Raw genomic sequence first — 27,683 nt, 5'->3', positions numbered from 1 at the left:
TGGGTAATGCTGCCGATGCTCTCAGCCATGGTCCATTTTGACTGGGCCACACTCAGGATTGCCACTGCAATGTCCAGGGTGGCTCTGGTTGCCTATGAGGTGGAAAATAGGAGGCAGGTTTAGATAAAGGATCTGGATCGGTGCAGGCTGGGAGGGCCGAAGGGCCTGTTTCTGTGCTGTAATTTTCTTTTTCTTTGTTCTTTGTAATCACCCGTTGTACTTGCAAACTAACTTTGGTGACTCATGTACCAGAACTTTAGGAAGTTGATTGAAAGTGAATTCAGTGATTTCAGCTCACTTACCCCATCCTGTGGGGACACTCTTTCCCTCCACGCCGGCCTGTGTGAAGCTCCGCATTGGCCAGCGCGGAGAAGAAACCCCGCTGGAACACGCTGGCGCTCCTGCGCATGCGCCAACCACTCCAGCGCCGGCCTAGCCCCCGAAGGTGTGGAGGATTCCGCACCTTCTGGGCGGCCTGATGCCAGAGTGGTTCACGCCACTCTTCGGCAATGGTACGACCCGCCCCGCCGAATACCAGAGAATCCCCGGCCATGGTGTTTAGCGGCTACCCTTTTTACTGTGGTGTCGTGTGGTCAAGGTCTCTGGTTTATTTTTGACTTCACTGGGCTGTAGCTGGATCGATTTATCTATCAACCTTCGGTTTACATAGAGAGCGAGTTAAACGGAGAATGGAAATACTGGATAAACAATGTGCCTCGCAGCTCACATTATTTCAGGAAATTCCAACCTCACTGTCAATGTGACTTCTCACCATGTGTTATGTACATGGTGTATGACATAAAAGTGCTCGCAGAGACCAGCGATGAAAGTCAGAGTTTGTTTCCTTTGAGATTTTTAAAGCAGCTTAAATTACTAACATCATCCTCTGATAATATAATTTCAAAAATCTTTACATTAGAATGTTCCTGAAAACTGAAAACACCAGCTGTGCATGACCGTAAACTATTTTCTGCGACTTTTAACCTGTCTCGCTGGGCAGAACTCTCACGGGATTGGATGAAATTTTGGGTTACACCCAGCCTGCCCTCAATTGACTTGTACAGGAATTAAAATCAGGAGGGCTTTAACCGATCCAGACAGCTTCACAACAAATAGGTTAGGTTACTCATACTCATGGCAGTATTGTTCTGCTTATTTAGTTAATTAATACAGATTGGGTAAACCATTTCTAATATTAAAACAGCCGGAGAATCTCAGGTTGGGCAGAGAGAAACAGAGTTAACGTTTCCAGTTTGTGTGACTCTTCAGAGCTCTTCAGTTTCCGATATCCGTGATTAGCCACCATGCAGAATTACGTAGCATAAATGCAGAAGCAGACCATTCAGCCCATCCAGTTCATGCTCATTCGAGCCTCCTCCCGTCTTTTCCCATCTAAATTTCTTCCCTTTTCTCCCATTTGCTTGTCTCGTCTCCCCCTAAAGAGACATGGCCTGTCATTCTTTTCTTAATATGAATGCCCATGAATTTCTGGGGCAGGATTCTTCGTTTGCGAGACTAGGGGTGGGATTCTCCATTGCCCGTCGCTGAAATCGTATTCGAGCTCGGATCGGCGGATGACACATACTTCCCGCCACAGCTGTCTCCAACACCTCCCACCATCCCAGAGACACCCACCTCAGTTGGGCACTTTATTGAAGAGGCTCCTGGGACACTATCTGGTGCGCATCACTCAGCTGCTCTGGTACAGCAGATGGAGGTAGGAACACCCGAAGGGGCGGACGGTCGGAGGGCAGGCTGACCCGAGAAATTACCTGCCGTCCAGACTGGTCTCGGGCTTCTGGGACGGACAGTCCCATCCATAGTGGAGATGCAGTTACAGAACTAGGGACTACATGAGGGGATGTCGGCGAGCATCCAGCGCCTGCAGGTGCAATTGGAGGAGTCCAACCGCGTGCAGGAGCAGGAGGTGGTGCCAACCAGGCGTGCCACCCAGGCCAACACCGTACAAGTGGCGTCCACAGTGGAGGCATTGGTGCGATGGTTTGGCTATGGATCAGCATGTCCAAGGCCTGGGATGTTCTGTGCAGGAGCTGGCCGAGGCCCAGGACAGGGTTCCCACTTCACAGGCGACCATGTCCCAGAGCCACCTGGAAATCGCAGCGGCACTCCTGAGCATGGCCCAGTCACAGCAGGCCAAAGCTCCAGGGTCCCAGGTTCGATTCCCAGCTTGGGTCATTGTCTGTGCGGAGTCTGCACGTTCTCCCCATGTCTGCATGGATTTCCTCTGGGTTCTCCTATTTCCTCCCACTCGTCCTGAAAGATGAGCTGTTAGGTAATTTGGACATTCTGAATTCTCCCTCTGTGTACCCGAACAGGCACCGGAATGTGGTGATTTGGGGCTTTTCACAGTAACTTCATTGCAGTGTTAATGTAAGCCTACTCGTGACAATAAAGATTATTATTATTATTAGGTGGCCCAGTCCCAGTGTGATGAAAAACCCAGAATGTAGTGGCACAGTCGCAGTGTGATGAGGCGCAATCCCAGATGGTGATGGTCCACTCCCTGTGTTCCATGGCCGCGGACATGCAGACCCTGGTCGAGACCAGAGCGGGCCTCCAGGGAGATCCTCAGGGGATAGCTCTGCTCAGACTCCCCTCCCATGGAGTAGCCCAGGGGGCATCAGGCACCCCGAGGGAGGAGGAGGTGATGGGGCCCGTGCCGATGACTCCCGCAGGGGTGGTCCTGGAACTCTGACTACCCCTCTCCTGTCCCTGGCACATCTGGTGGGCAGTGGGCAGAACAGGGTGGTACCACAACACCTGGGACATCCGAGCAGTAGCCGAGCCCATCCAGGCCCGGTCGCCCCAGAAGATGTCAGCCAACGGGGACTGATGTTGCAGGGCGGAAATCACAGCGAGCCACCCCCACTCCTGCTGTACCATTTGGGGATCCACCCCAGACATGGCCCGTGCTTCCCCCCCCCCCCCCCCCCCCACCCCCAGACCGTCACCACCACCACTACCTCAGGGATCCAATGGGACCGTGTGACGGAATAGCCAACTAATATGCAGGGAAGGATCACCAAGGTGGACGGCGGAAAGTGCTACCGTGGGCAGGAGTCAGACATTGTCGTATGATGCGGAGCGCCAGAGCTCATCGCAGAATGGGTTGTCATTATCCTCCATCCCACGGACTAGCCCTGGTGTTACTGCCCCCACCCCGTAGTGCGGCAGGTGTGTACCACGGTGTTAGTAGGCCCCGGGGGGGGGGGGGGGGTGGCCGGCGAGGGGTGGAAGTAAGGGGTTGTGGGGTTGGGATGTGGTGCCCATGCCCCTGGCCCATACCCCCCCCTCCCCCCCCCCACCACCACTCCTCATTGGTGAACCTGGAGGCGATCAGAGTGTCCTGTGCGCGTGGCCCTGGTGCACATCGTGCGGCCTCCCATGCCTGCCTGGGCTTCATGTTTTGCCCATCAACCCCTCCCCTGCATCCTCCATGTTGGATGAGGCCTGGCCTTCATCCTCTTCCTTCAACATATCGCCTCTCTGTTGTGCGATGTTGTGGAGGATGCAGCTGGCCGCCACAATGCGGATGACCCTCTCAGCCCCACACTGGAGTGCCCCTCCAGAGTGGTCCAGGCACCAGAACCGCATCTTCAGGAGGCTGAAGCACCGCTCGATCACACCCCTGGTCGCTGCATTGGCGTCGTTGTAACGGGTCTCCGCGTCGGTCTGTGGCCTCTGGATAGACGTCAGCAGCCACGACCGCAGCAGATAACCCCTGTCACCCAGGAACCAACCCTTGAATGGGGGGAGCATCTCAAACATGTCAGGAATTGTTAAGTGTGCCAGGATGAAGGCATCGTGCACACTACCCGGGTACCGGGCACAGACGTGTATGATGCGCAGCTGATGGTCATATATTAGCGACACGTTCATTGAGTGGAACCCCTTTCGGTTTGTGTAGAGCGGCTGGTCATCAGCCAGTGCTCGTAGGGGGACATGCATCCCGTCGATTATTCCTGGACCCGGAGCATCCCATCGATGGCAGCGAACCCCACTGGCCAGGCACCCTGGTGGGCTCGGTCCACATTGAAGTGGATGTATTGATATGCCTGGGCATGTAGGGCCTCTGAGATGGCGCGGATGCACCTGTGCACCGAGGTCTGTGAGATTCCGGACAGGTCCCCATTCGGTGCCTGGAAGGACCCCGTCGAGTAAACGTTAAGGGCGACTGTCACCTTGAGGGCCACCGGGAGTAGGATCCTCCCCCATACCCCCGCGGTGCCAGGTGTGCTATCATCTGTTATTGCGTGTTCTCAGACTTTTGTATCTCATGCCCGATGGGAGAAATTGGAAGAGTGAGTAAGCCGGGTAGGAGGGGTCTTTGATTATGCTGCCCGCTTTCCCAAAGCAGTGGGAGGTGTAGAGAGAGTCAATGGACAGGAGGCGGGTTTGTGTGATGGACTGGGCTGAACACCACAGCTCTCTGACGTTTCTTACGGCCTTGGGCTGAGCAGTTGCCATACCAGGCTATGATGCAGCCAGATAAGATGCTTTTTATGGTGCACCTGTAAAAATTGTTAAGAATCAATGTGGGCACGCCAAATTTCCTTAGTTTCCTGAAGAAGTAGAGGAATTGTTGTGCTTTCTTTGTCGTAGCATTGATGTGGCTGAACCAGGACAGGTTTTTGGTGATTTGCACACCTAGGAATTTGAAGCTGTCAACCACCTCCACCTCGGCACCATTGATGCAGACAGAGGTGTGCCCTTGAATAACAGGCAGTGCTGGCACTCACGAGGCATCATGCGGCGCCTCCTTGGCACCTCCTCCTCCTCGATCTGTTGGGCAGCCAGCTCTCCAACCTGGGCAGCTGCCACCTGTCTCTCTGCTGCACGCTCCACTGCTGCAGCTTCCTCCTCCTCCTCAAGCACTGCCCACTCGTACAGCCGCAGGGCATCCCCCAGGGCTGCGGTGATCAGCAGAAAGGTCACCATTGCTGGTTGAATTCCAACATCCTGCAGTCTGCAGGGGGTGAAAGGTTGACATTAGCGTGGTACATGCCCCCCCTTGCCCAACCAGGTCCACCGGGTTAGATGGTGGCCCCAGTTGGTACTGCGGGCTCTGCCCTAGCATGTTCCTTCCCCCCATCCCTGCACCCTGGCCCCATCGGTGCCCGGCACCGTGGGGGCCTGTGGCCCTGGTGTCCATCCATGATGTCAGGGGTACCATTGACTGGCATTGCCCTTGCCAGGGGCTACTGAGAGTGTTGTCCTGGGTGGGCCACCGGTGGGTGACGGCTGGGTGGGGGGCGCGGGGGGCACCCATATGGTCGATGTCACTCGGCAGAACCAGGGGCCAAGGTGGGTGGTCAGTGAGCGCACAGCAAGATAGCTGTTGTAATGGTGGTCTGTGCCTGGTACCGCCCCAGTCCCGTGGCAGGGGGGGGGGGGGGGGTCACCCCAGCCACCCCTCGCCCCCTCCTTCCCCAGCTCTGGCAGCGTCCTCCACCCCCACCCCACCCCACTCCAGCCAGCATGGCAATGTGTGGACCGGCAGCCCGCTGTCACTCCTCTCTGGGTCCTACCTCCCCTCTCTCTCTCTCAGCAGTTACCCCGCCGGTTTCACAATTTTTAAAGCACAAGTGACCCGTGCTGTCGGGAACTTGGCCCATCGGAGGTGGAGAATCGCGGAGGCCTTGGAGAATATAGGGTTGAGCTCAAACAGTGCCTACTGTATGTGCATCCATGTACGCATTGACACCGCTGTCAAGGTGATGGGAGAGTCACGATTCACCATCAAATTGGCACCCTCCGCGTTTTTGACGCGAAGCTGATTCTCCGCCCAATCGCCTTTCCCGATTTCGGCATCAATGGAGAATCCTAACCCCCGCGTCCAAGGCGCTAATGATATTTAAATCCATGCAAATGACAATTTTGTATGGATCCACTGGCGCAGTGCGCAAACTTTGATATCGCCGCCAGCGGAGAATGGAACAGGGCACCAGAATCAGCACGGGCGCCGCGTGATTCTCCACCCAATGGTGATTCCTGCTTCAAGTGGCGGAGAATCCAGCCCCCAGTATCATCCTTGTATATCTTCCCTGCACCTCGCTATCATTTTTTACATCTTAGTGTCTGGGACTGCTGCAGTATAAGTGTGGTCCAGCCAAGGTAGGAGACATGTTTATCATAAACACACTACTTTTCAATTCTGCCCCTCTAGAAATAAAGTTTTGCGTTTGAAACGGTCTTGCCAACCTGTGAAATTACTTTTAGTGGCTGATGTGATGGGAGATCCGAGCTGTTTTTCTGCTCCAAGCAGACCGGCATCAACAAAGAAATCAGTGACTTGCCTCTTCTTCCTACCAACATGCACATGTATCTGTGCTCCCTGCAGCTTTTCCAAATGATTTTGCAAAAAAAAAAGGCACAGGCTTGCAATGGGAAGATTGCAAAATGGCACAAATCGCCAATCCTCCAGGAACTTTTGGCACAGTCCCTGTTTGTAGAGGGGCGGTCGGAATAAAATATGGATTAGGGCACCGGGGGAGCAGTTCCTCTGTAAATTGCTGACGGGGGGGGGGGGGGGGGAATCTTTTACAACCAAATGATAGGTGAGAGGGGATTCCCAGCCACAGTAACTTTGAATAAGACTCGAAACAATTGATTGGAACAAAATAATCGAAATTTCAAACCTGCAGTTTTACAGTGTAATCTACCCACTCAATTGAATACATGTGTTCGATATTGCCTCTGTAGCAATGTGACATTCATTAATGCTCTTCCCTGCACTTCACTCGCCAAAAGCAAACTTTAAAAAAGTTCTCAAAATATTTTTACACTTAACTTTCCATCCATCGAGCAGTTCCAAACGAGACTTACCTGTGGAAGTAATGTCCACAGAACATAAAGGTGAGGATTTTGCTTCCCATGCCATCCAGGCTGCCCACTTGGTACATTAACAGCATCGGTACAAGAAACGATGGCAATTCCATGACGAACCAGCCAATCTTAGCTGGGACATATGTGACAGGCTGTCCCCCAGTTTGGTACCTGCCGTACAGGTGAGCAGGTTTCCTAGCCCGCTGGATATTGTAGATTGCCAAAGCCAGCAGGCAGGATGTCAGTCCATACACAATGTAGGGGTTACACTCCCACATATCTGCTCCTGGGAGCTTTGTTTCAAAAGTGACAACTTCTGTGTGTGTGTGTGGGCTCTCTCCCGAGGAAGTGAGGGTGAATGTTGCTTCACTCGGTATTTCGCATTGTTCCGTCCGCTGCGCCAACCCAATCACCGGCTGGACTTGAATTTCTCCACTTGGCTTGCAAATCTGCCCCCCTCGGAAACAATCTCCTCCAAAAGCTGGAATTGATTTAAAAAAAACACACAAATCTACCTGCTCGGGCAAGTCAAACCACTCGATCCCCAGGAGTGATCAGCAGCCTCAAATTGCCAGTAAGTGGGGAGCGAGAGGAGAGATTGTCACCCTGGCCGCATTCACAGACTAATCCGGCGCCGACCTCTCCATTTCTACCCGTTAAAAATTTTGGAGGAAAAAGGCGGCTTCTGACAGTTAAGGTCATTAAAGCTGCCCTTTAAAGCCCCACAGCGTGCCCACCCCAACACCCGCTTTAGTCCACCTCTGTGACATTGTCCCACCTTTGCCTCAGTACTGTCCAAACCCCGTATTCATGTGTTTGGACTTGATTCCCTCCCGCCTTTCCCTCCAGTGCACTCCTTGCTGACCTTTCACACTCTGCCCACCATAAACTGCAGTAAGAAGTCTAACAACACCAGGTTAAAGTCCAACATGTTTGTTTCAAACACTAGCTTTAGGAGCACTGCTCCTTCCTCAGGTGAATGAAGAGGTATGTTCAAGAAACATATATATATATATATAGACAAAGTCAAAGATGCAAGACAATGCTTTGAATGCGAGAATTTGCAGGTAATTGAATCTTTACAGATCCAGAGATAGGGGTAACCCAAGGTTAAAGAGGTGTGAATTGTCTCAAGCCAGGACAGTTGGTAGGATTTCGCAAACCCAGGCCAGATGGTGGGGGATGAATGTAATGCGACATGAATCCCAGGTCCCGGTTGAGGCCGTACTCATGTGTGCGGAACTTGGCTACAGGTTTCTGCTCGGCAATTCTGCGTTGTCACGCATCCTGAAGGCCGCCGTGGAGAACGCTTACCCGGAGATCAGAGGCTGAATGCCCTTGACTGCTGAAGTGTTCCCCGAGTGGAAGGGAACATTCCTGCCTGGTGATTGTCGCGCGATGCCCGTTCTTTCATTGTCGCAGCGCCTGCATGGTCTCGCCAATGTACCACTCTTCGGGACATCCTTTCCTGCAGCGTATGAGGTAGACAACGTTGGCCGAGTCGCACGAGTATGTACCGCATACCTGGTGGGTGGTGTTTCCACGTGTAATGGTGGTATTCATGTCTATGATCTGGCATGTCTTGCAGAGATTGCCATGGCAGGGTTGTGTGGTGTCGTGGTCGCTGTTCTGTAGGCTGAGTAGTTTGCTGCAAACAATGGTTTGTTTGAGGTTGCATGGTTGTTTGAAGGCAAGTAGTGGGGGTGTGGGGATGACCTTGGCAAGATGTCCATCTTCATCGATGATGTGTTGAAGGCTGCGAAGAAGATGTCGTAGTTTCTCCGCTCCAGGAATGTACTGGACGACGAAGGGTACTCTGTCAGTGGTGTCCCGTGTTTGTCTTCTGAGGAGGTCGGTGCGGTTTGTTGCTGTGGCGCGTTGGAACTGTCGATCAATGAGTCGACTGCCATATCCCGTTCGTACGAGGGCACCTTTCAGCATCTGTAGATGTCTGTTACGCTCCTCCTCGTCTGAGCAGGTCCTGTGTATACGGAGGGCTTGTCCATAGGGGATGGCTTCTTTAATGTGTTTAGGGTGGAAGCTGGAGAAGTGGAGCATCGTGAGGTTATCTGTGGGCTTGCGGTAAAGTGAAGTAGTAAAGCATGTATGCTCAAGCCGTCAGGAGTCATGTCAATGCCAGATTCATCAGTCACATTCACAAGACAGCCCCGAAAGTCACCCAAGCACAACGCAACGCCATCCACGCTCTCAAGACCAACCGCAACATCGTCATCTAACCAGCAGACAAAGGAGGGGCCACCGTCATACTGAACAGAACGGACTACTGCATAGAAGTATACCGACAGCTCAACAACCAGGAACACTATAGACAGTTACCCGCAGATCCAACCAAGGAACACATCCACCAAGATCTGATCAAGACCTTGGATCCAGACCTTCAGAGCACCCTACGTGCTCTCATCCAACGTAATCCCCGCATTGGAGATCTCTACTGCCTCCCAAAAATACACAAGGCCAACACACCAGGCCATCCTATCGTTTCAGGCAATGGGACCCTGTGTGGGAACCTCTCTGGCTACATCGAGGGAATCTTTAAACCCATCGTACAAGGTACGCCCTGCTTCTGTCGTGACACGACGGACTTTCTACAGAAACTCAGCACCCATGGACCAGTTGAACCAGGAACATTCCTCGTCACAATGGATGTCTCGGCACTCTACACCAGCATCCCCCATGACGACGACATTGCTGCAACAGCCTCAGTCCTCAACACCGACAACTGCCAATTTCCAGATGCAATTCTGCAACTCATCCACTTCATTCAGGATCACGTCTTCATCTTCGACAACAAGTTCTTCATCCAGATGCACGGAACAGCCATGGGGACCAAATTCACACCTCAATATGCCAACATCTTCATGCACAAGTTTGAACAAGACTTCCTCACCGCACAGGACCTTCAACCGCCGTTATTATAGAATGTACAGTGCAGAAGGAGGCCATTCGGCCCATCGTGTCTGCACTGGCTCTTAGAAAGAGCACCCTACCCAAGCCCATACCTCCACCCTATCCCCATAACCCAGTAACCCCACCTAACACTAAGGGCAATTTGAACCCTGAGGGCAATTTAGCCTGGCCAATTCACCTAACCTGCACATCTTTGGACTGTGGGAGGAAACCGGAGCACCCGGAGGAAACCCACGCACACACGGGGAGAACGTGCAGTCTCCACACAGACAGTGACCCAAGCCGGGATTCGAACCTGGGACCCTGGAGCTGTGAAGCATTTGTGCTAACCACTATGCTACCATGCTGCCCTAAATACAGATACATCGATGACATTTTTTTCATTTGGACCCACAGCGAAGAATCACTGAAACGACTACACGATGACATCAATAAGTTCCATCCCACCATCAGACTCACCATAGACTACTCTCCGAAATCAGTTGCATTCTTGGACACACTCATCTCCATCAAGGACGGTCACCTCAGCACCTTGCTGTACCGCAAGCCCACAGATAACCTCACGATGCTCCACTTCTCCAGCTTCCACCCTAAACACATTAAAGAGGCCATCCCCTATGGACAAGCCCTCCGAATACAAAATGACCCCCTTATGCGCTACCTGCAAAACCACCTTTCTATAATCCACCGGTAATACCATTTGACAAACCTCTGCCCATTTCTCATCTTCCTGATTTGTAAAGGTCTCAAATTCCTCATTAATGCATCATTTTAAAAGTAATAACACTTCTCCTTCTGTGTATGCTTTCTGATTCAGCATGCTTTATCTTTGAATCTTTATGTTGTAATTTGACCAGCTTTCCTGAACTAAAGATATTCACTTCATCCTCCATCTGCTGTTGTTCTTTACCAATTGGCTGGTCAAAGATTGTTTGATAACTGCACCTCAGCCTCCGTACATTTACTCCCTGATTTCTGCTCCTCATGTCTCAACCTGTGGCTTTTGTGATCTTGTTGCCACATAATCTGGAAACACCCCAGCATATTGTGCTTGCAACACCTCAGTTGTTTGACTTTCCACCAGCTTTTCAATCGCAATAGGCATCACTCTCACCTGTGACCCAGCTATATAGCATTACCTAGGATAAACTGTACCCCTGAAAGAGGCCATTTTTCTATTACTCCTGCCACCACTTCACCACATTTCACCGGTCTCTCTAACCTCACTTTACATAGAGGCACACCACTCGTTTCACCTCTAATCCCCCACATTAACACCTTTTCTGACATAGTCCTTCTGAGTCCTACATATCCATAGTCCTACATATCTCCTTATCTCTCACAAAGATTGACTTCCTCCTGTATCCCTTAAGATTTTAACTTTCTTACCTATTCCACCTTGTACACATGAGTGAACCTTACCTTCACAAATAAAATCTTTAACAAGATCTAGAACCTGCTTTCAACCAACCTCTGAACAGGCTGTACACTTGTTTGAAAATCTTAAGTTGCAACCATGGTTTCCTTTGCCACTTTAATAAACTTCACAAGCTTATCTTGTTTTAACAAGTCTGTCTTCCCAGTACTTTTCTTAAGCCACCAACACTGAGATTTTGTGGGTCCAACTTTATTACAATGAAAACATTTAGGTTTTCTCCCTTCCGCCATCAGAGGTGTCCTTTTAATCCTGAGGCAAACTCCCCTTAATATCTCCAGCTAGACCTTCTTTGCCTGTGGATTTCCCATTTCCCCAGCTTCTATCCTTCACAGATTCAAATTGAAGTCGAAAACTAAACCCTGATTTATGAACTATTTCAACATCATCTGCCATTTCTGCAGCTTGCCCAGCAGTTTTAACCCTTTGCTCTTCCATTGAGTTCTCACAACTGCAAGAAGTGAATCTTTAAATTCCTACAAGATAACCTTTTCCCGAGGAGCTCCATACTTTTGGTCCACTTTTTAATGCTCTTATCAACCTATCAAAGTTATTTTGTTTGATTCTTTCAAATTCCGTGGGCGAGATTCTCCCATATGGGGAGAAATCGTAAGGCTGGCGTCAAATCCGGGCGGGTTTGACGCCAGCCCCCCCCCTTCCCGACCGGGAACCGATTCTGGTCCCCGGTCGGGGCTAGCAGCCCGACGCCGTAAGCTCCGGCATCACGGGCTTAACGAATTTCGTTAAGCCCGCTTGCCCGAGTTAGCGCCGGCTGACGCGTCATATGACGTCAGCCGCGCATGCGCGGATTGGAAGACGCCAACCCGCGCATGCGCGGATGACGACATCGCGTATTTGCGCGAAACCCGCGCATGCGCGAGCCGGGATGCCCCTCAGCCGCCCCGCGAATGGATACTGCGGGGCGGCGGAAGGACAAATAGTGTGCGGGCATCGGGCCCGCTGCCCGCGATCGGTGCCCACCGATCACGGGCCCATGGCACCCTTGGCACGGCCGTGGTACTGCCGTGCCAATCGGTGCCATGGTTATAAAATGCGAGTGTTTACGGCCGTTTTTACGAACGGCCAGACCAGGTGTGTTTGCCGTTCGTAAAAACAGCCGTAAAGGGCTAGGAACTCGGCCCATCTATCAGCTGTGAATCGCTGCCGGCCGTAAAAAAACGGCGGCAGCGATTCGTGTCGGGAGTTGGGCGTGGGGGGGGGGAGAATAGCGGGAGGGCGTCGGAACAGCGTGGCCGTAAAATTTTACGAGCCACGCTATTCTCCGCACCGTCGGGAGTGCGGAGAATCTCGCCCTATATATATGACCAGGTTCCTTCCTTAAATTTCTAAACTTCTGATTGTCGGACTCTGGCACTAGTTCATGTGCACGTAAGATGGCTTTTCTCACCTCATCATAATCCTTAGATAACTCCTCTGATAGTGATGCAAACACTTCACTGGCTGAACCTACCAACTTTGTTTGAAGCAACAATACCCAAGTGGTCTTTGGTCAATTCATTTGCTTAGCCACTTTCTCAAATTAGATATAAAAAAATGCTTCCAGACCTCTCTCATCAAACTTTGGCAGTCCTTGAATACATTTGAAAAAACATTTAGAATACCCAATTCATTTTTTCCAACTAAGTGGCAATTTAGCGTGGCCAATCCACCTATCCCTCACATCTTTAGGTTGTGGGGGTGAAACCCACGCCAACACGGGGAGAATGTGCAAACTCCACACGGACAGTGACCCAGGGCCAGGATCGAACCTGGGACCTCAGCACTGCGAGGCAGCAGTGCTAACCACTGTGCTACCGTACTGCCCCATCCTTTTTTAAAATAAACTTAGAGCACCCAATTATTTATTTTCCAATTAAGGGGCAATTTAGCGTGGTCAATCCACCTAACCTGCTCACTCAGCTAAATCGCTGGCTTTTAAAGCAGACCAAGCAGGCCAGCAGCACGGTTCGATTCCCGTACCAGCCTCCCCGGACAGGCGCCGGAATGTGGCGACTAGGGGCTTTTCACAGTATCTTCATTTGAAGCCTACTCGTGACAATAAGCGATTTTCATTTTCATTTTTCATTTCATCTTTGGGTTGTGGGGGCTGAAACGCACGCAGACACGGGGAGAATGTGTAAACTCCACACGGACAGTGACCCAGAGCTGGGATCGAACCTGTGATCTCGGCATTGTGAGGCAACAATGCTAACCATGCTGCCCTAGTGCTGCCCCATCCTTGAATAAATTTAAACATATCCCACTAGGCTTTTGACTCCTTCCTTTAGACTTCCCTCAACTAGTGCCTTTATCTCCAACTTTTTAAGCTGATATTCTCTTTCCCTTTCTAACTTCCTCTTCTACATTTCCACTTTGTGAAGTTTGAATTCACTCCCTCTTCATTCTTTTCTCTCGCCATTGCGTCCCTCTTTCCTTTGCTTCTGTCATTGCCTTTCTCTCCCTTTCTTTTTCTTCTAATTTAAGCTGTCTCATTTATAGTTGAAGTGTAGCCAATTCCAATGCACCAGACTGTGCCTCTGGCAAATTTAAATGTTGAGCTGTTGCTGTAATTATCTCTACCTTCCTCTCCTCGTCAGCTGAGTCCTGTTTGCCAAATCTAAAAGCTTTGTTTTAACCACCCTTTGTAAACCACTCCGAGTGACCTCTTCCAACCCAGGAAATTCTCAGCCACAGAAGGAGCCATTTTCCAGTGTTATGAGAGGTGCATGGTCAGTTTCAGCCCCACAGACCCTAGATTCCCAACACAAGTGAATTAGCCAATAATCCGCATAAAATTTGCAGAAGCCCCTTAACTAATCAATACGTCATAGCCACCAGATTGTAAGTTGAACACAATAACTTTATTTATCACAGAAACTTTCTGAAAGTTGAAGTATGCAATAATTATAACAGACTAATGGTCAGCTAAGCTCCTACTCCCACCTTTTACCATCCCACCCCCTTCCCAAACACACCAGATAGACACACACAGAAGGAGGGGGAGGGGCAAAATAATAAGAATTAACATTAAATGAAGACTTCCGGCGGCAGATGTGAGGGGGCAGCATGGTACATTGTGGATAGCACAATGGCTTCACAGCTCTAGGGTCCCAGGTTCGATTCCGGCTTGGGTCACTGTCTGTGCCGAGTCTGCACATCCTCCCCGTGTGTGCGTGGGTTTCCTCCGGGTGCTCCGGTTTCCTCCCACAGTCCAAAGATGTGCAGGTTAGCTGGATTGGCCATGATAAATTGCCCTTAGTGTCCAAAATTGCCCTTAGTGTTGGGTGGGGTTACTGGGTTATTGGGATGGGGGGAGGTGTTGACCTTGGGTAGGGTGCTCTTTCCAAGAGCCGGCGCAGACTCGATGGGCCGAATGGCCTCCTTCTGCACTGTAAATTCTATTCCATAATAACCCAAATCCGACCTGCGTAGCATGATAACAGCAGCGCTAACTACAAAAATGTTTTAAATCGCTACAGCAACGAAGAATGCCAAAAAGTAACAAAAATAGGAGAGTAGGGAATGTGTTCCTCAGATTCGGAAGCTTCTCTGGAATCGGCAGGGACAAAATGGCGGCGGGGAGCCATCCCCTAGGCAGGCGCGTGGCCATCAGCCACATTGTGGCGGCTGAACTCAAACAGTGTCAATGGGACCTAGCCGGAGGAGTGAAAAGGTGAGTCCCGAAACCAAATATTAAGTCAACTGGAAGGAATGAACAAAATTATGGAGATATGGGGACGACACAGTCAAAAATATGGAAAAGGTCCTCCCCAGCCACAGGGAGCAGATCACGGCGCTCGAAACATACTTCTCTTCAGTCCTGGAATTGAACAAGCATTTGAGAAATAAAGTAAGTGACCTGGAAAACAGGTCTCAAAGACAAAACATCCGCCTCATGGGTGGTCGGGGATAACACCCCCACAGAATACACAACCAATATGCCGTCCAAGATGGTGGGCGAGAGCGTTCTCAAACCCCCCCCCCCCAGAATTAGATCAGGCACATCGCAAACTGCGACCGAAGCCTTGTGCAGAGGAACCCCCACGAGCAGTGGTCATAAGGTTCCATAATTTTATGGAAAAGGAGCAGGATCAGTGCTGGGCCAGGGAGCGCTGGAACGTTAAGTGGGAGGGTCACTCGAATCCAGCTATTCCAGGGCTTTAATGCCGAGTTTGCGAAGAAGGGCCAGCATTCAACAGGGCAAAACGCCACCATTCAAGTTGGTGCTGCTCTAGGGAAAGGATCACTCTTTGACTCCCCAGATGAAGAGGACACTTTTGTGTGGAAACGTGGTTTGACCTCTGTGTAAACCCTTCTCTATTTTTGTCAAAGAGTTAAGTTTCGTAAATTTGGAACATTGAATAATTTTTCTCTATGGTTGGTTTATACGAACAAGTTATTACTGTTAAAAGTGTTTTTTTATGCTGGTACTCTTACTGTGCCGTTGTTGTCACTGGGTTGTTAGAACTGGAATTATAAAATCCTGTTGATGATTTTTCTCAATTTTTAATTTAGGCCGGATGGAGAGCCTCTCAGCGATAGCTAGGGGTGGGTTTAGTGAAGAGAAGTCACAGATGTGGGTATACTGCAGGTCCCACTCACAAACACCCTGCGAGAGGGGAGCTTAGATTATAGTGGTAAGGAGTTCAGGTTTTGTATAAATTTGATCTTTTTGTTGGGCGTTGTTGGGTTAGTGGGGAATGAGGGGATGGTGGGAGTTATAGTTGGTTGTTTGACACTGTCCACTAATTTGTATTTGTCTGGTCTTTGGACCAGTCCTGGTGGGATATCTTCACCGTGGCTTTACAGGATTCCTTGCTTTCTGATCAACAGATGGAATGGCTGGCCCCGGTGGGAGAGGCGGAATAGGTTCTCCTTTCCTGGAATGTGAGAGGTTTGAATTGAACAGTGAAGCAGGCAGGGGTCTTTGCACATTTGAAGGGTCTAGATCCGGGTGTTATGTTCCTACAGGAGACTCACTTGGGTGAAGGACCAGGGGTGGGATTCTCCCCTACCTGGCGGCACGGGGCGTAGGGGAGTGGCGCCAACCACTCCGGGGTCGGGCCTCCCCAAAGGTGCGGTATTCTCCGCACCTTTGGGGGCTATCCCCGCGACAGAGCGGTTGGCACCACGCTGACTGGCGCAAAAACCGGCGCCAGCGGCCTTTCAGGCCCGCCGCCCGGCAGCGGGGCTGGCCGAAAGGCTTTCGCCGATTTGCGCATGCGCTGGCAGTGATGTCAGCGGCCAGCTGCCGCTGACGTCACCACTGGCGCATGCGTGCTGTGGGTTTCTCTTCCGCTTCCGCCATGGCGGAGGCTGTGGCGGCGCGGAGGAGAAAGAGTGCCGCCAGGGCACTGGCCCGCACCCTGATCGGGGGCCCCGATCGCGGGCCTGGCCACCGTGGGGGCACCCCCCCCCCCCCGGGTCCGATCGCCCTGTGCCCCCCCCCCCCCCCCGAGGACCCCAGGGGCCCACTCGCGCCGCCGATCCCGCCGCCACCAGAGGTGGTTCAAACTTCGGTGATGGGAGAGGCCTCCTAGTGGCGGGACTTTGGCCCATCGCGGGCCGGAGAATCGCCGCAGGGGCCTCGCTGATTGGAGTGGCGTGATTCCCGCCCCCGCAACTTCCCGGGTGGCGGAGAATCTCTGCCACGGCGGGGGCGGGATTTTCGGTGGCCCCAGGCGATTCTCCGACCCTGCTGGGGGTCGGAGAATTTCGCCCATGGATAGTATTGGAGGGGTTGACCAGTGGCATTTCTGCATTCAAACAGTAAAGAATTTTCCTTTTTTTCCCATGTTCACCTACTCCGGAATTATTTTTGTTGTTGTTGACAAATCCCTCCTCCCCTCAGTGAGAACAGCCGAATACTCGCCGATTGTCACCTCGGATCCTGCCCCTCATTTTGTTGGATTTTGCTTTGATTTTGGCTCCCCTGAGCATCTGCCCTGGAGACTAGACACCATTTTGCTGTCTGACGACAAATTTTGTGAGCAGCAGACTTTATCAAGCAGAACAAAACAGAGTCAATTTCTCCTTCAGCACTCTGGGAACATTGTCCTTTCTCCCTCACCTGCTAGAGAAGCTGAAGTTATAGATGGCGGATTCTCCGTTCCTGAGACAAAGTGTTGACGGCCCGGGGCAGGATTCATGGACTTCCACGACAGCAAAGCTGGCGCTGCACCTGGACCGATTCAGCGACTGTGGAGGGGCTAGAACCAGCGCCACGTGGAACACAATCGATTCCAATGAGAAATGGAGGAGGGAGGGGGTCAATTTCAAATCTGTACAACCTCATTCTATCTTCGGAACCTGCCCCTTTGGATAAAGTATATGAGAAATGAGTTGGGGAGCTAGGCTCTGTGTTAACTGAGGGGTTTTGGAGAGAAGCTCTCTGCAGGGTTAATTCCACATCATCCTGTGCCAGACTGAGTTTGGTTCAGTTCAAAGAACATAGAACACATTAGACGAAGGCAAGGATGAGTGAATTATTTTGAGATGTGGAGAACGAGTGTGATTGCTGTTCACTTACACCACAAACCACATTCAGGCATTGTGGTCTTGTCCTAAGCTTGCTGGATACTGGGTTTCATTTTTCAACACAATATGCAAGATTTTGCAGATAACTCTAGAACCTTGCCCGTTGGTTGCAATATTTGGGGTTTCGGACTCCGTGTCTTTCTACCCGGGAGTGAGGGTGGATGTTTCTGTCTTTGCTTCCTTAATACCAGGAGGCGAGGAGGCGAATATCACTCAGCTGGAGTTATCCCTCACCACCCAAAACATCCTCATGGGTGGAAGGTATGATATTGGTCTTGCATCTGGAAAAGGTCAAGTATACTATTAGAGTTTCAGTGGGGAGATGCCAGCCATTAATTACCTTCCTATTTTGATTTTTTGTTTTGTTTATGTGATATAGATTGTGTATATATTTGTCTATATGTAAATTGCTGTTTATATTTGATAATTTAATAAAATGTTTAATCTAAAATAATGAAACAAAAGATGAGTATTCTTGTTTCCGATGCCAAGGCTGCAGGCTGTCCTCTCAGGATGTTTAAGGATTGAAGCCACCAGTGTATAGTTAGAGATGATCTTCCGGCAGTAGCCGACAGCCAGTACTCCCAGACAATAGGTTTTCCTCTGGAGAGGCACTTCTTTTTACCAACCTGGTCCTTCACTCAAAGGAACAGCCTCAGACCTGTTTAATTCATTCTTGTTTCCAACTCCGCCCGAATGACAAATAGTGTTACTGAGAGAAGAGCAAAGTTCCTGTTAGAGGATACAGCAGGATTTAGATCGTTTGGAGACTGGGGCGGAGAGATGATAGATGGAGTTTAATCCGGACAAATGTGAGGTGATGCATTTTGGAAGGTCTAATGCAGGTAGGGAATATACAGTGAATAGTAGAACCCGCAAGAGTATTGACAGTCAGAGAGATCTAGGTGTACAGGTCCACAGGTCACTGAAAGGGGCAACACAGGTGGAGAAGGTAGTCAAGAAGGCATATGGCAAGCTTGCCTTCATTGGCCGGGGCATTGAGTATAAAAATTGGCAAGTCATCTAGAATCTTAGTTAGGCCACACTTGGAGCATGATATTCAATTCTGGTCGCCACACTACCAGAAGGATGTGGAAGCTTTAGAGAGGGTGCAGAAGAGATTTACCAGGATGTTGCCTGGTATGGAGGGCATGAGCTGTGAGGAGAGGTTGAATAAACTCGGTTTGTTCTCACTGGAATGACGGAGGTTGAGGGGTGACCTGATAGAGGTCTACAACATTATGAAGGGCATAGACAGAATGGAGAGTCAGGGACTTTTTCCTCAGGGTAGTGGGGTAAATTACTAGGAGGCATAGGTTTACGGTGCGAGGGGCAAGGTTTAGAGGAGATGTACAAGGTAAGTTTTTTACACAGAGGGTAGTGGGTGCCTGGAACTCGCTGCCGGAGGAGGTGGTGGAAGCAGGGACGATAGTGACGTTTTAGGGGCATCTTGACAAATACATGAATAGGATGGGAATAGAGGGATACGGACCCAGGAAGTGTAGAAGATTTTAGTTTAGATGGGCAGCATGGTCAGCACAGGCTTGGAGGGCCAAAGGGCCTGTTCCTGTGTTGTACTTTTCTTTGTCCTTTGTTCCCTACATGATATTTTTAAAGGTTTTTTAAACAAATTGCCCTGCCTTTAGCTGGTGGCTGGACTGGATTTCCTTGCAGTTCATTCTTGCTGTGGAGAGAGAAAGCTTTTTTCTTTGGATCCTCATGGAGAATCCATTAGATGAAGGAGAGATTAGGGCTGTGACCCTTCAGCTTCTGACCAAAATGAAAGTAAAACCTGGTCTCACTAAGGAATATTCCAGAGGCAGCAAAACTGATCAAAGCCTGTTCCCAAGAAGAACCCAGCTTATGGGGCAGCTCATTGGCCACCAGCCAAACCAGTCAGTTCGGGTCATCATTGATGAGAGACCAAACCGCACATTCTGCTGGAGTTTCCTGTTTTTAAATTATAGGTAAGCTGCTTATCCTTAAAGCCATTTACCAGTGTTGCTCGTTCTACTGTTAGTGTGATTAACACGCCTCCATTTAAAGGACATGTGCTTAACACTGGTTTGGCTCTGTATCTGTATCTATGCTCAGGAGTCGCCAGGTGCCGTAAGAGACACCGTCACAAGTTATCAAGGTCAAGTTCAAAGCAATAAGTCTTAACACCGATTAGTAAGTCTAAACAATTAGTGTTTATTATAACAGATATAATAAATACTCATGCACACGCTAAAAGACTAATACTTATTTCTACTATTAAACGACTAAATACTTATCTAAGTAGGAACCAGCAAGGTCAGGGGACAAGGCCTTTGTTCCTTTCTGGACTGCACCTTCTGTTCACTAATAGTCGGCAAGAGTATAAGTAATGCCTGGGTCACGTAGCGATCGTTGTTTTGGCAGTTACTGAAAGATGGCTGATGCTCAACGGCCGGTGATGAAAGACAGGATCTGGAGGCTGGGGTCGGAGTCAGGATGCAACAGCCTAGGCCGGAGTCTGGAAGCAACAGATCTGGGCCGGAGTCTGGAAGCAACAGACCGAATCATGTGCTTGACCTTCTTTTTATAGGTCCTAGAGGTCCGTGCCCCTTGGGGCGGGCTCTTTCACCTGCTAGGTATCGATTGGGTCTTTCCCAATCGATATCATTCGAATTCCCCTATCCTGGAGTCGTTCCTCGATGGCGGGGGCGGTTCCTAGGGGTCATTGACCTGGGTTCTCTGGCGCCATTCTGTCTGGGTAGCTATAGAAAGTATCAATCGCTACTTAAAATGTTTCTATTGTATCTGGGACTGGGCCGGTATCATCTCATTAGTATGCAGATCGTTTTCCTATTTGCACCTTTGGCTGAGTCTCACTGTTGAAAGCTTCTGCAAGCTGTGTGTCTTTACTATGGCTGTTTTTCCCTGCAGTCTTAGCAGTTCTCCATTTTGTAGACTGGTGTCCATTTTAGAGGGCTACACCAGCTATGAACTAAAATTGCAATAATGAAAAATAACAGAAATTAAAAGGAGGAAAAGTGAACTGGCAGGAATTAAACAGGATGATCCTTGGATACTTTGCCCCTAAAAGAATGAAACTTCTTATTAAGAGGTATGCAAAACATACAACACCAACACATACCCGTCTAAAGCAGCCCCATTATATAAGTTCCTTTCCTGATTTCTACATTATTATGTGTCAGCCTTTAAACATGTTTAAGCATTTAAAAACGTGTCGGGTGAATTTTCCGCCTCCCCAGCTGAGTGTTTCTTGTCGGCGAGGGCAGCAGGATTCCCCATTCCGCCGCTAGCCAATGGGATTTCCCATTGTAGCCATCCCATGCCACCAGGAAACCCATGGGCGGGGAAACGGAGAATCGCGCCAGCAGAGAATTCACCCCCTTATCTTTTCCAGGAATATGTACAACAGAATAATCTTGCGTTCCAGGTTTTAGGCGGAAGTAAAAAATGGTTTGGAAAAGTCCAGGGTGTACAGCACCGACTCGCCCTCCAACAAGGCCATCGATCTCCAAACTCTCCTTTGCATTCTGTGGACCACATCTGTTTCACTTGTTTCCGCAACATGTCGAACATACATCGTTCCCCAGTCTCTAACTGAGCCGGCCTTTGTGGTTTCAATTGAAACGGGTGTGGCTTTCGTTGTTCAAAGTTTCTGAGGTCCATACCATGGGTAGTTAGCAGCGTGCCCCCTGGTGCTTCCATAAACTCTTTCAGTACCTTTACGATATCTCCATCTATGCTCTTTCTACATCTGTCTCTTTCTGTCTCTCATTTAATAACGTCAGTCTTCCCTGATTGTCCAAATGAATGTTTAGCCAACTTTCAACCATCTTCTACAATCAAACTGCGAATAGGACTGTTGACAACCACCCCAATAGAACCTGCCTTCGAGCAACCAGCGAGGCCCCCACCACCACCTGCAGCTCTGGCAGGCATGATACCCCAAATATAGCCCCCAGGGAACTGGACTCCAGGTCCATTTGCAAGATCGCTGACATGGTGCTGAAGAAAGAACCCCAAAACGTCCCCAACTTCGGGTAGGACCAGAACATGTGAACGTGAGTGGTCGGGCCCTGCCCAAACTGCTTGCAAGTGTCCTCCACCCCCTCAAACAACCAGCTCATCCTTGACATCGTCATATGTGCCCTTTGTACCACCTTTAATTGTATTAATCCTAGTCTCGCCCATGAAGTTGACCCATGGTTGAGGCATTCACCCTCCGAAACACCTCACAACCCCTCCTCCAGTGCCACCTCCAGCTCCTCCTCCAAGTTGGCCTTAACTCCTTCCAGCAACACCACATTCTCCTCCAAAATCCTCCCATAGATCTTCAAAGTGACCCCACCTCCCAACCCCATCACTGACAATTATCTCTCCAATAACAAGGAAGGCAGTGTCACCGGGAACATCGGTAAATCTTCATTACAAAATCCCGCACCTGCATGTACCCAAAGGCCTCCTTCCGTGGGACCCAAACCTCCCCACCAACTCCTCCAAGCTCGCAAACTGCCCTTCCAGAAATAAATCCTTCAGCTCCACCACCCACCTCTCCTCCCAGTCCAGAAACCTAGTATCCAACCTCGGCAGCTCAAACAAATGATTCGCTTTGATTGGCATCAGCTTTGACCCTGCCCCTAATTTAAAATGCTGCTGAAACTGCCTCCATATCTTCAATGTGGCCACCACCACTGGATTACACTAATATCACAGCTCCAGGGTCCAAGGTTCGATTCCCGGCTTGGGTCATTGTCTGTGCGGAGTCCGCACGTTCTCCCCGTGTCTGCGTGGGTTTCCTCCGGGTGCTCCGGTTTCCTCCCACAAGTCCTGAAAGACATGCTGTTAGGTAAATTGGACATTCTGAATTTTCCCTCAGTATATCCGAAGAGGCGCCGGAATGTGGCGACTAGAGGATTTTGGCAGTAAATTAATTGCAGTGTTAATGTAAGCCTACTTGTGACAATAAAGATTATATTTCCATGGGGTGCCTGCAGCCCCGACCCCCTACAAGAGCCTGCCTCCATCCTCATCCAATGTTCCACCTGCTCCCTACACCAACCCTGCACCTTCTTGGTGTTTGCCGCCCAATAATAATAGATCAGATTCGGTGGAGCCCAGCTTCCTGACTGTCGCCCTTTCTGAAGCACTGTTCCACAAATCCTGGCTACCTTTCCTGCCCGGATAAATGACAAAATCAACCATTCCACCCCCATTAAAAATGATTGAGGCAAAAAGACCGGTGAGCATTAGATTAAAAAATAAAAACCGCGGTAAAATATTCATTTTTACTGATTGTAACCGGCCTACCAATGATAGAGGGAGGCTGTGTCACCTCTGCAGATCCACCTTAACCCTACCCAGGCTTTTAAAGTTCAATTTATGGAGCCTGGCCCAATATTGAGCCATCTGAACCCCCAGATACCTGGAGTGAGTGGTCGCCACCCGAAGCGGCAATCTCCGACACTAGTTCCCTTCCTCAGTGGGGAGACTGAAAAACACTCGCTTTTTTCTAAGTTTAATTTGTGCCCCGAAAATATCACAAATCACTTAAGCAGCCCCATTATATCCTGGGACTGGGTCCAAAATATACAAAAGATGGTTGTCAGTGTACAGTGTACAAAGACATCCTATGCTCCAAGTACCCCCCCCCCCCCCCCCCCCCCCCCCCCCCCCCGCCCCCCACTTCACTATCTCCCTCCACTTACCCGAGTTCCTCAGCACAATAGCCAAGGGCCCTATCGCCTGCGCAAACATGGGACCCCCTTGTCTCATTCCCCTTGCTACTGCATCCTCAAACCTCCCCACCAACAGCCGTGTCAGCCTGTCCACAAACCTGTTATAACATTCCATCGAGAACACATCCGGCCCCGGTGCATTTTTCCTCCTACAGTCCAAACCTCCTTGATGGCCACTGGCTCCTCCAACCCTGTCCTATCCTCCTCTTCCACTGTGGGACACTCCAACACCTCCAAAAACTCCCTCATAGCCGACTCATCCCCCAGGGTCTCTGACCTATAAAACCTCTCATAAAATTCCTCAAATGTCCTATCCACCTGATCAGGTGCAGTCACCAGCCGCCTCACCCCATCCTGAACCTGAACTATCTCCCAGGAGGCCACTTGTGATCTGAGCTGGCCTGCAGCAAGTGACTACATCTTTTGCTCACCTTAACTGGCGAACCACTTTGCCTGTGGCCAAAAGGTCAAACTGTGTCTGCAATTCCTTTCTACTAGCCAATAGTTCTGGAGTGGGATCCTTTGCATACATCCCATCAACTTCCAAAATTTAATCCAGCAGCCACTGACGTTCCTCTTACCTCCTTGTCAACCTGTGCTTTATGCGAGATAGTCTCACCTCTCACCATTGCTTTCAACGTCCCATACTGCCGACGGCAAGGCCTCCCCATTTTTATTAAATTCCACATAGTCGTCAATCACCCTCGCCATCCTCAGGCAAAACTCCAAACCACAAGCCATATCCATCCTGCACCAGCGCCGGCGACCGTGCTGGTCCCCGCTCCAGGACCACATCCACCAGATGTGGAGCATGGTCAGAAATAACGATTGCTGCGTATTCTGCTTTCCTCACTCCCGACAACAATGACTTCCCCAAAATAAGGAAATCAATCCTGGAGTATACACTGCGTACTGGTGAGCAAAAGGAATATGCTCTGCCTTCTGAATGCAAGAACCGCCACGGGTCCGCTCCCCCCACTTCCTTCATGAATACCGCCAATACCTTCGCTGCCTCCGGAGGGGTCAACCAACGAGGCTTGGATCGATCCACTTTTGGATTCAACACTGTGATTAATTCTCCACCCAAAATTCGCTGGTTCGTGTCCAGGTCCGGAATAGCTGCTAACATCTTCATGAACCATACTTCTTCACAATTCAGGGCATACACGCTAACCAAAACCACCAACCTCCTCTCCAAAGCGCCCATAACTATGACATATCTGCCCACCTGATCTACCACCACTGTCTACATCTGGAACCTAACTCTCTTACCTACCAGTTTTGCTACCTCCGGGGCCTGCTATCAAAGCCCGAGTGAAATACATGACTCATTTAACCGTTAGGAAGCCGTACCTGGTCCTTCACCCTGAACGGGTCTCCTGCAGCAGCACCACATTGGCTCTCAAGCTCTTCAAATATGAAAAGTCTCCCATCTGCTTCACGGTCCACCCAGCCCTGCACATTCCACATTATCATTCGGGCAGGGGGTCTCTCATCCACCCCCTCCCCTCCAATCAGCACCCCCCCCGCATCATCTTAGGCCCACCAACTCAACGTGGCCCCCCCAGCCCCACCCCACGAGTGGGACCAAGCCCTGCCCCTGGTCACCGCCAGCCAACTACATCCCCCATCCCAGAAACCCTCAACCACTTACCCTCGAAACAGCCCCTCTCTTCATGCTCCCCATCCCCCACCGTTCACACCAAGGCCAGTTGAAACCTGTCCACACAGACTCGACTGGCCGTAGCCCCTCCCCCCACCTTGCTCTCATTCACAAGCCAACTGCTTGGCCCATCTCAAGACCTTCTCCTTCATCTGACAGCTGTGAAAGCAGACAATCACGGTTCCTGGTGGATCATTTCGTCCTTGGCTTCGGCTGGAGCGACCGATGAGCCCTATCCAACGGGAAGGGGGTGGCATTTTGCTCCTCCCCCAGCAGTTTAATGAGCATCCCCGAAAAGTACTCCGTCAGCCTCGGGCCATTGAACCCCTCAGACAGCCCCACGATCCGAACGTTCTGCCATCGTGACCTGTTCTCCAGGCCCTCCACCTTGGCTCTCAGTCCTTTATTACTGTCCTCCACCTTCAACAGCTCCCTTCCAGCGAGGCGAGCTGGTCACTGTGTCATAACAGTGCCTCCTGCACCCCCATTCAACACCTCACCATGCTCCTGCACCATCTCCAACGTCTTTCCAAGAGCCTCCTTTATAGGGGCCAGCGCATCTTCCACTGACTGTTTCAGAGTTCCCATCATCTCCTTCCCATGCCGCTCAAAATGCTTGGCAAATTGCCGCTCATAATCCTCCGCCATTACCTCGGACAGTGTATTCACCGTAATGGGTGCAACCCCACCCGGCAAGCTTGCTCCCACCATCTATCCTCCCACAGAACTCAGCACAATGCTCAAGCTTGCTGGAGGACTAATGCTCGATCCTTTTTTTCCTGTATTCTTTTGTTGTGATTTCGACATCCTCTGCTACCCACAACTTTATTGGAGAAAGTACACATGAAAGTTTACCCCAAAACTGGGTGAAAAGAGCCAAAAACCGAGAACTCAAGGGGGAGCCACCCAACGTGCAACCTCCTCCTGCATACTGCCACCGGAAACCCCTTGGGTTCACTTTTAACCAATAAACTCTTTTCAGCCCCTCCAGCTCTGCATTCTCCCTTGACCTTCACATGGCTACCTTCAGCATCAAGGACAGCTGAGGAATCAATCCTCTCAGAGTTGGCTGATTTGAAATGCACTATTCCTTGGGTGACAACTTTTACCTCCTCATCAAAGTTTTCGCAATCACCACTTTTAACTCCAATTAGTAATCCGGACTGACATGATTTGTAATTCAATTTGGCCTTACTACTTTCAGAATCAGAGTATGGTACATTATTAGCTCTATGAACTTTTTTGGATTTGCTAATATCTGTGGGTGCAGAACCACTAGAGGGTTCTCCATTCACCTTCCCCTTAAGTCTCAAAAGGGAATGATTGACAATTTCTTCACCTCCCTTGCTATCTGCTTCTTTAACCTTGAAGAGGCGCTGTAGACCTTCAAAAGGATGTGGGTCAACGAACCACTCGCTTAGTATCACTTCACAGTCCTTACTGTCCTTGTCCTGAATAACTTTTTAAAAATAAATTTAGAGTACCCAATTCTTTTTTTTAAATTAAGGGGCAATCTAGCGTGGCCAATTCACCTACCTTGCACTTTATTTTGGGCTGTGGGGGTGAGACCCATGCAGACACGGGGAGAATATGCAAACTCCACACAGATTGAATCTAAGTCCTTGGTGCCATGAGGCAACAGTGCTAACCACTGTGCTACCGTGCTACCCCTTGTCCTGAATAACTGATGCCATGCTGTCAGGTATACTTTCCTTCAAAGCAAGTCTGCCATGGGAATTTCTTTCACCTGAAGGGAATAACAATGGGTTTACTGCAAGAGGTGGGAACACGTTAGGGTTAGAAACGTCCAATTCACTTTCTTCTTCCGATTTGCTAAATCCTTTCCTAGCTTTGACCATAAGACCATAAGACCATAAGACATAGGAGTGGAAGTAAGGCCATTCGGCCCATCGAGTCCACTCCGCCATTCAATCATGGCTGATGGGCATTTCAACTCCACCTACCAGCATTCTCCCCGTAGCCCTTAATTCCTCGCGACATCAAGAATTTATCTATCTCTGCCTTGAAGCCATTTAGCGTCCCGGCCTCCACTGCACTCCGCGGCAATGAATTCCACAGGCCCACCACTCTCTGGCTGAAGAAATGTCTCCGCATTTCTGTTCTGAATTTACCCCCTCTAATTCTAAGGCTGTGCCCACGGGTCCTCGTCTCCTCGCCTAACGGAAACAGTTTATTTGCGTCCACCCTTTCTAAGCCATGTATTATCTTGTAAGTTTCTATTAGATCTCCCCTTAACCTTCTAAACTCCAATGAATACAATCCCAGGATCCTCAGCCGTTCATCATATGTTAGACCCGCCATTCCAGGGATCATCCGTGTGAATCTCCGCTGGACACGCTCCAGTGCCAGTATGTCCTTCCTGAGATGTGGGGCCCAAAACTGGACACAGTACTCCAAATGGGGCCTAACCAGAGCCTTATAAAGGCTCAGTAGCACATCGCTGCTTTTATATTCCAACCCTCTTGAGATAAATGACAACATTGCATTCGCTTTCTTAATCACAGATTCAACCTGCATGTTT

General features: G+C 50.1%; 1 protein-coding gene across 1 annotated transcript in view; it reads right to left on the bottom strand.

The window, feature by feature from the left end:
* LOC119964880 (3-oxo-5-alpha-steroid 4-dehydrogenase 2-like) overlaps nt 1-25,789 on the bottom strand; it is a 62,122-nt gene extending 36,333 nt beyond the window's left edge. The window contains exons 1-2 of the mRNA XM_038794997.1: nt 25,642-25,789; nt 6,847-7,327 (exon numbers count right to left, since the gene is read on the bottom strand). Coding sequence (XP_038650925.1) covers nt 6,847-7,327; nt 25,642-25,789 — 629 coding nt within the window. The remainder of the gene's footprint in view (nt 1-6,846; nt 7,328-25,641) is intronic.
* Between the last annotated feature and the right edge of the window lie 1,894 nt (nt 25,790-27,683).

Source organism: Scyliorhinus canicula, chromosome 1 (assembly GCF_902713615.1).
Source record: "Scyliorhinus canicula chromosome 1, sScyCan1.1, whole genome shotgun sequence".
NCBI classification, from domain to species: Eukaryota; Metazoa; Chordata; class Chondrichthyes; order Carcharhiniformes; family Scyliorhinidae; genus Scyliorhinus; species Scyliorhinus canicula.
This window is presented reverse-complemented; position numbering and strand designations above follow the sequence as displayed.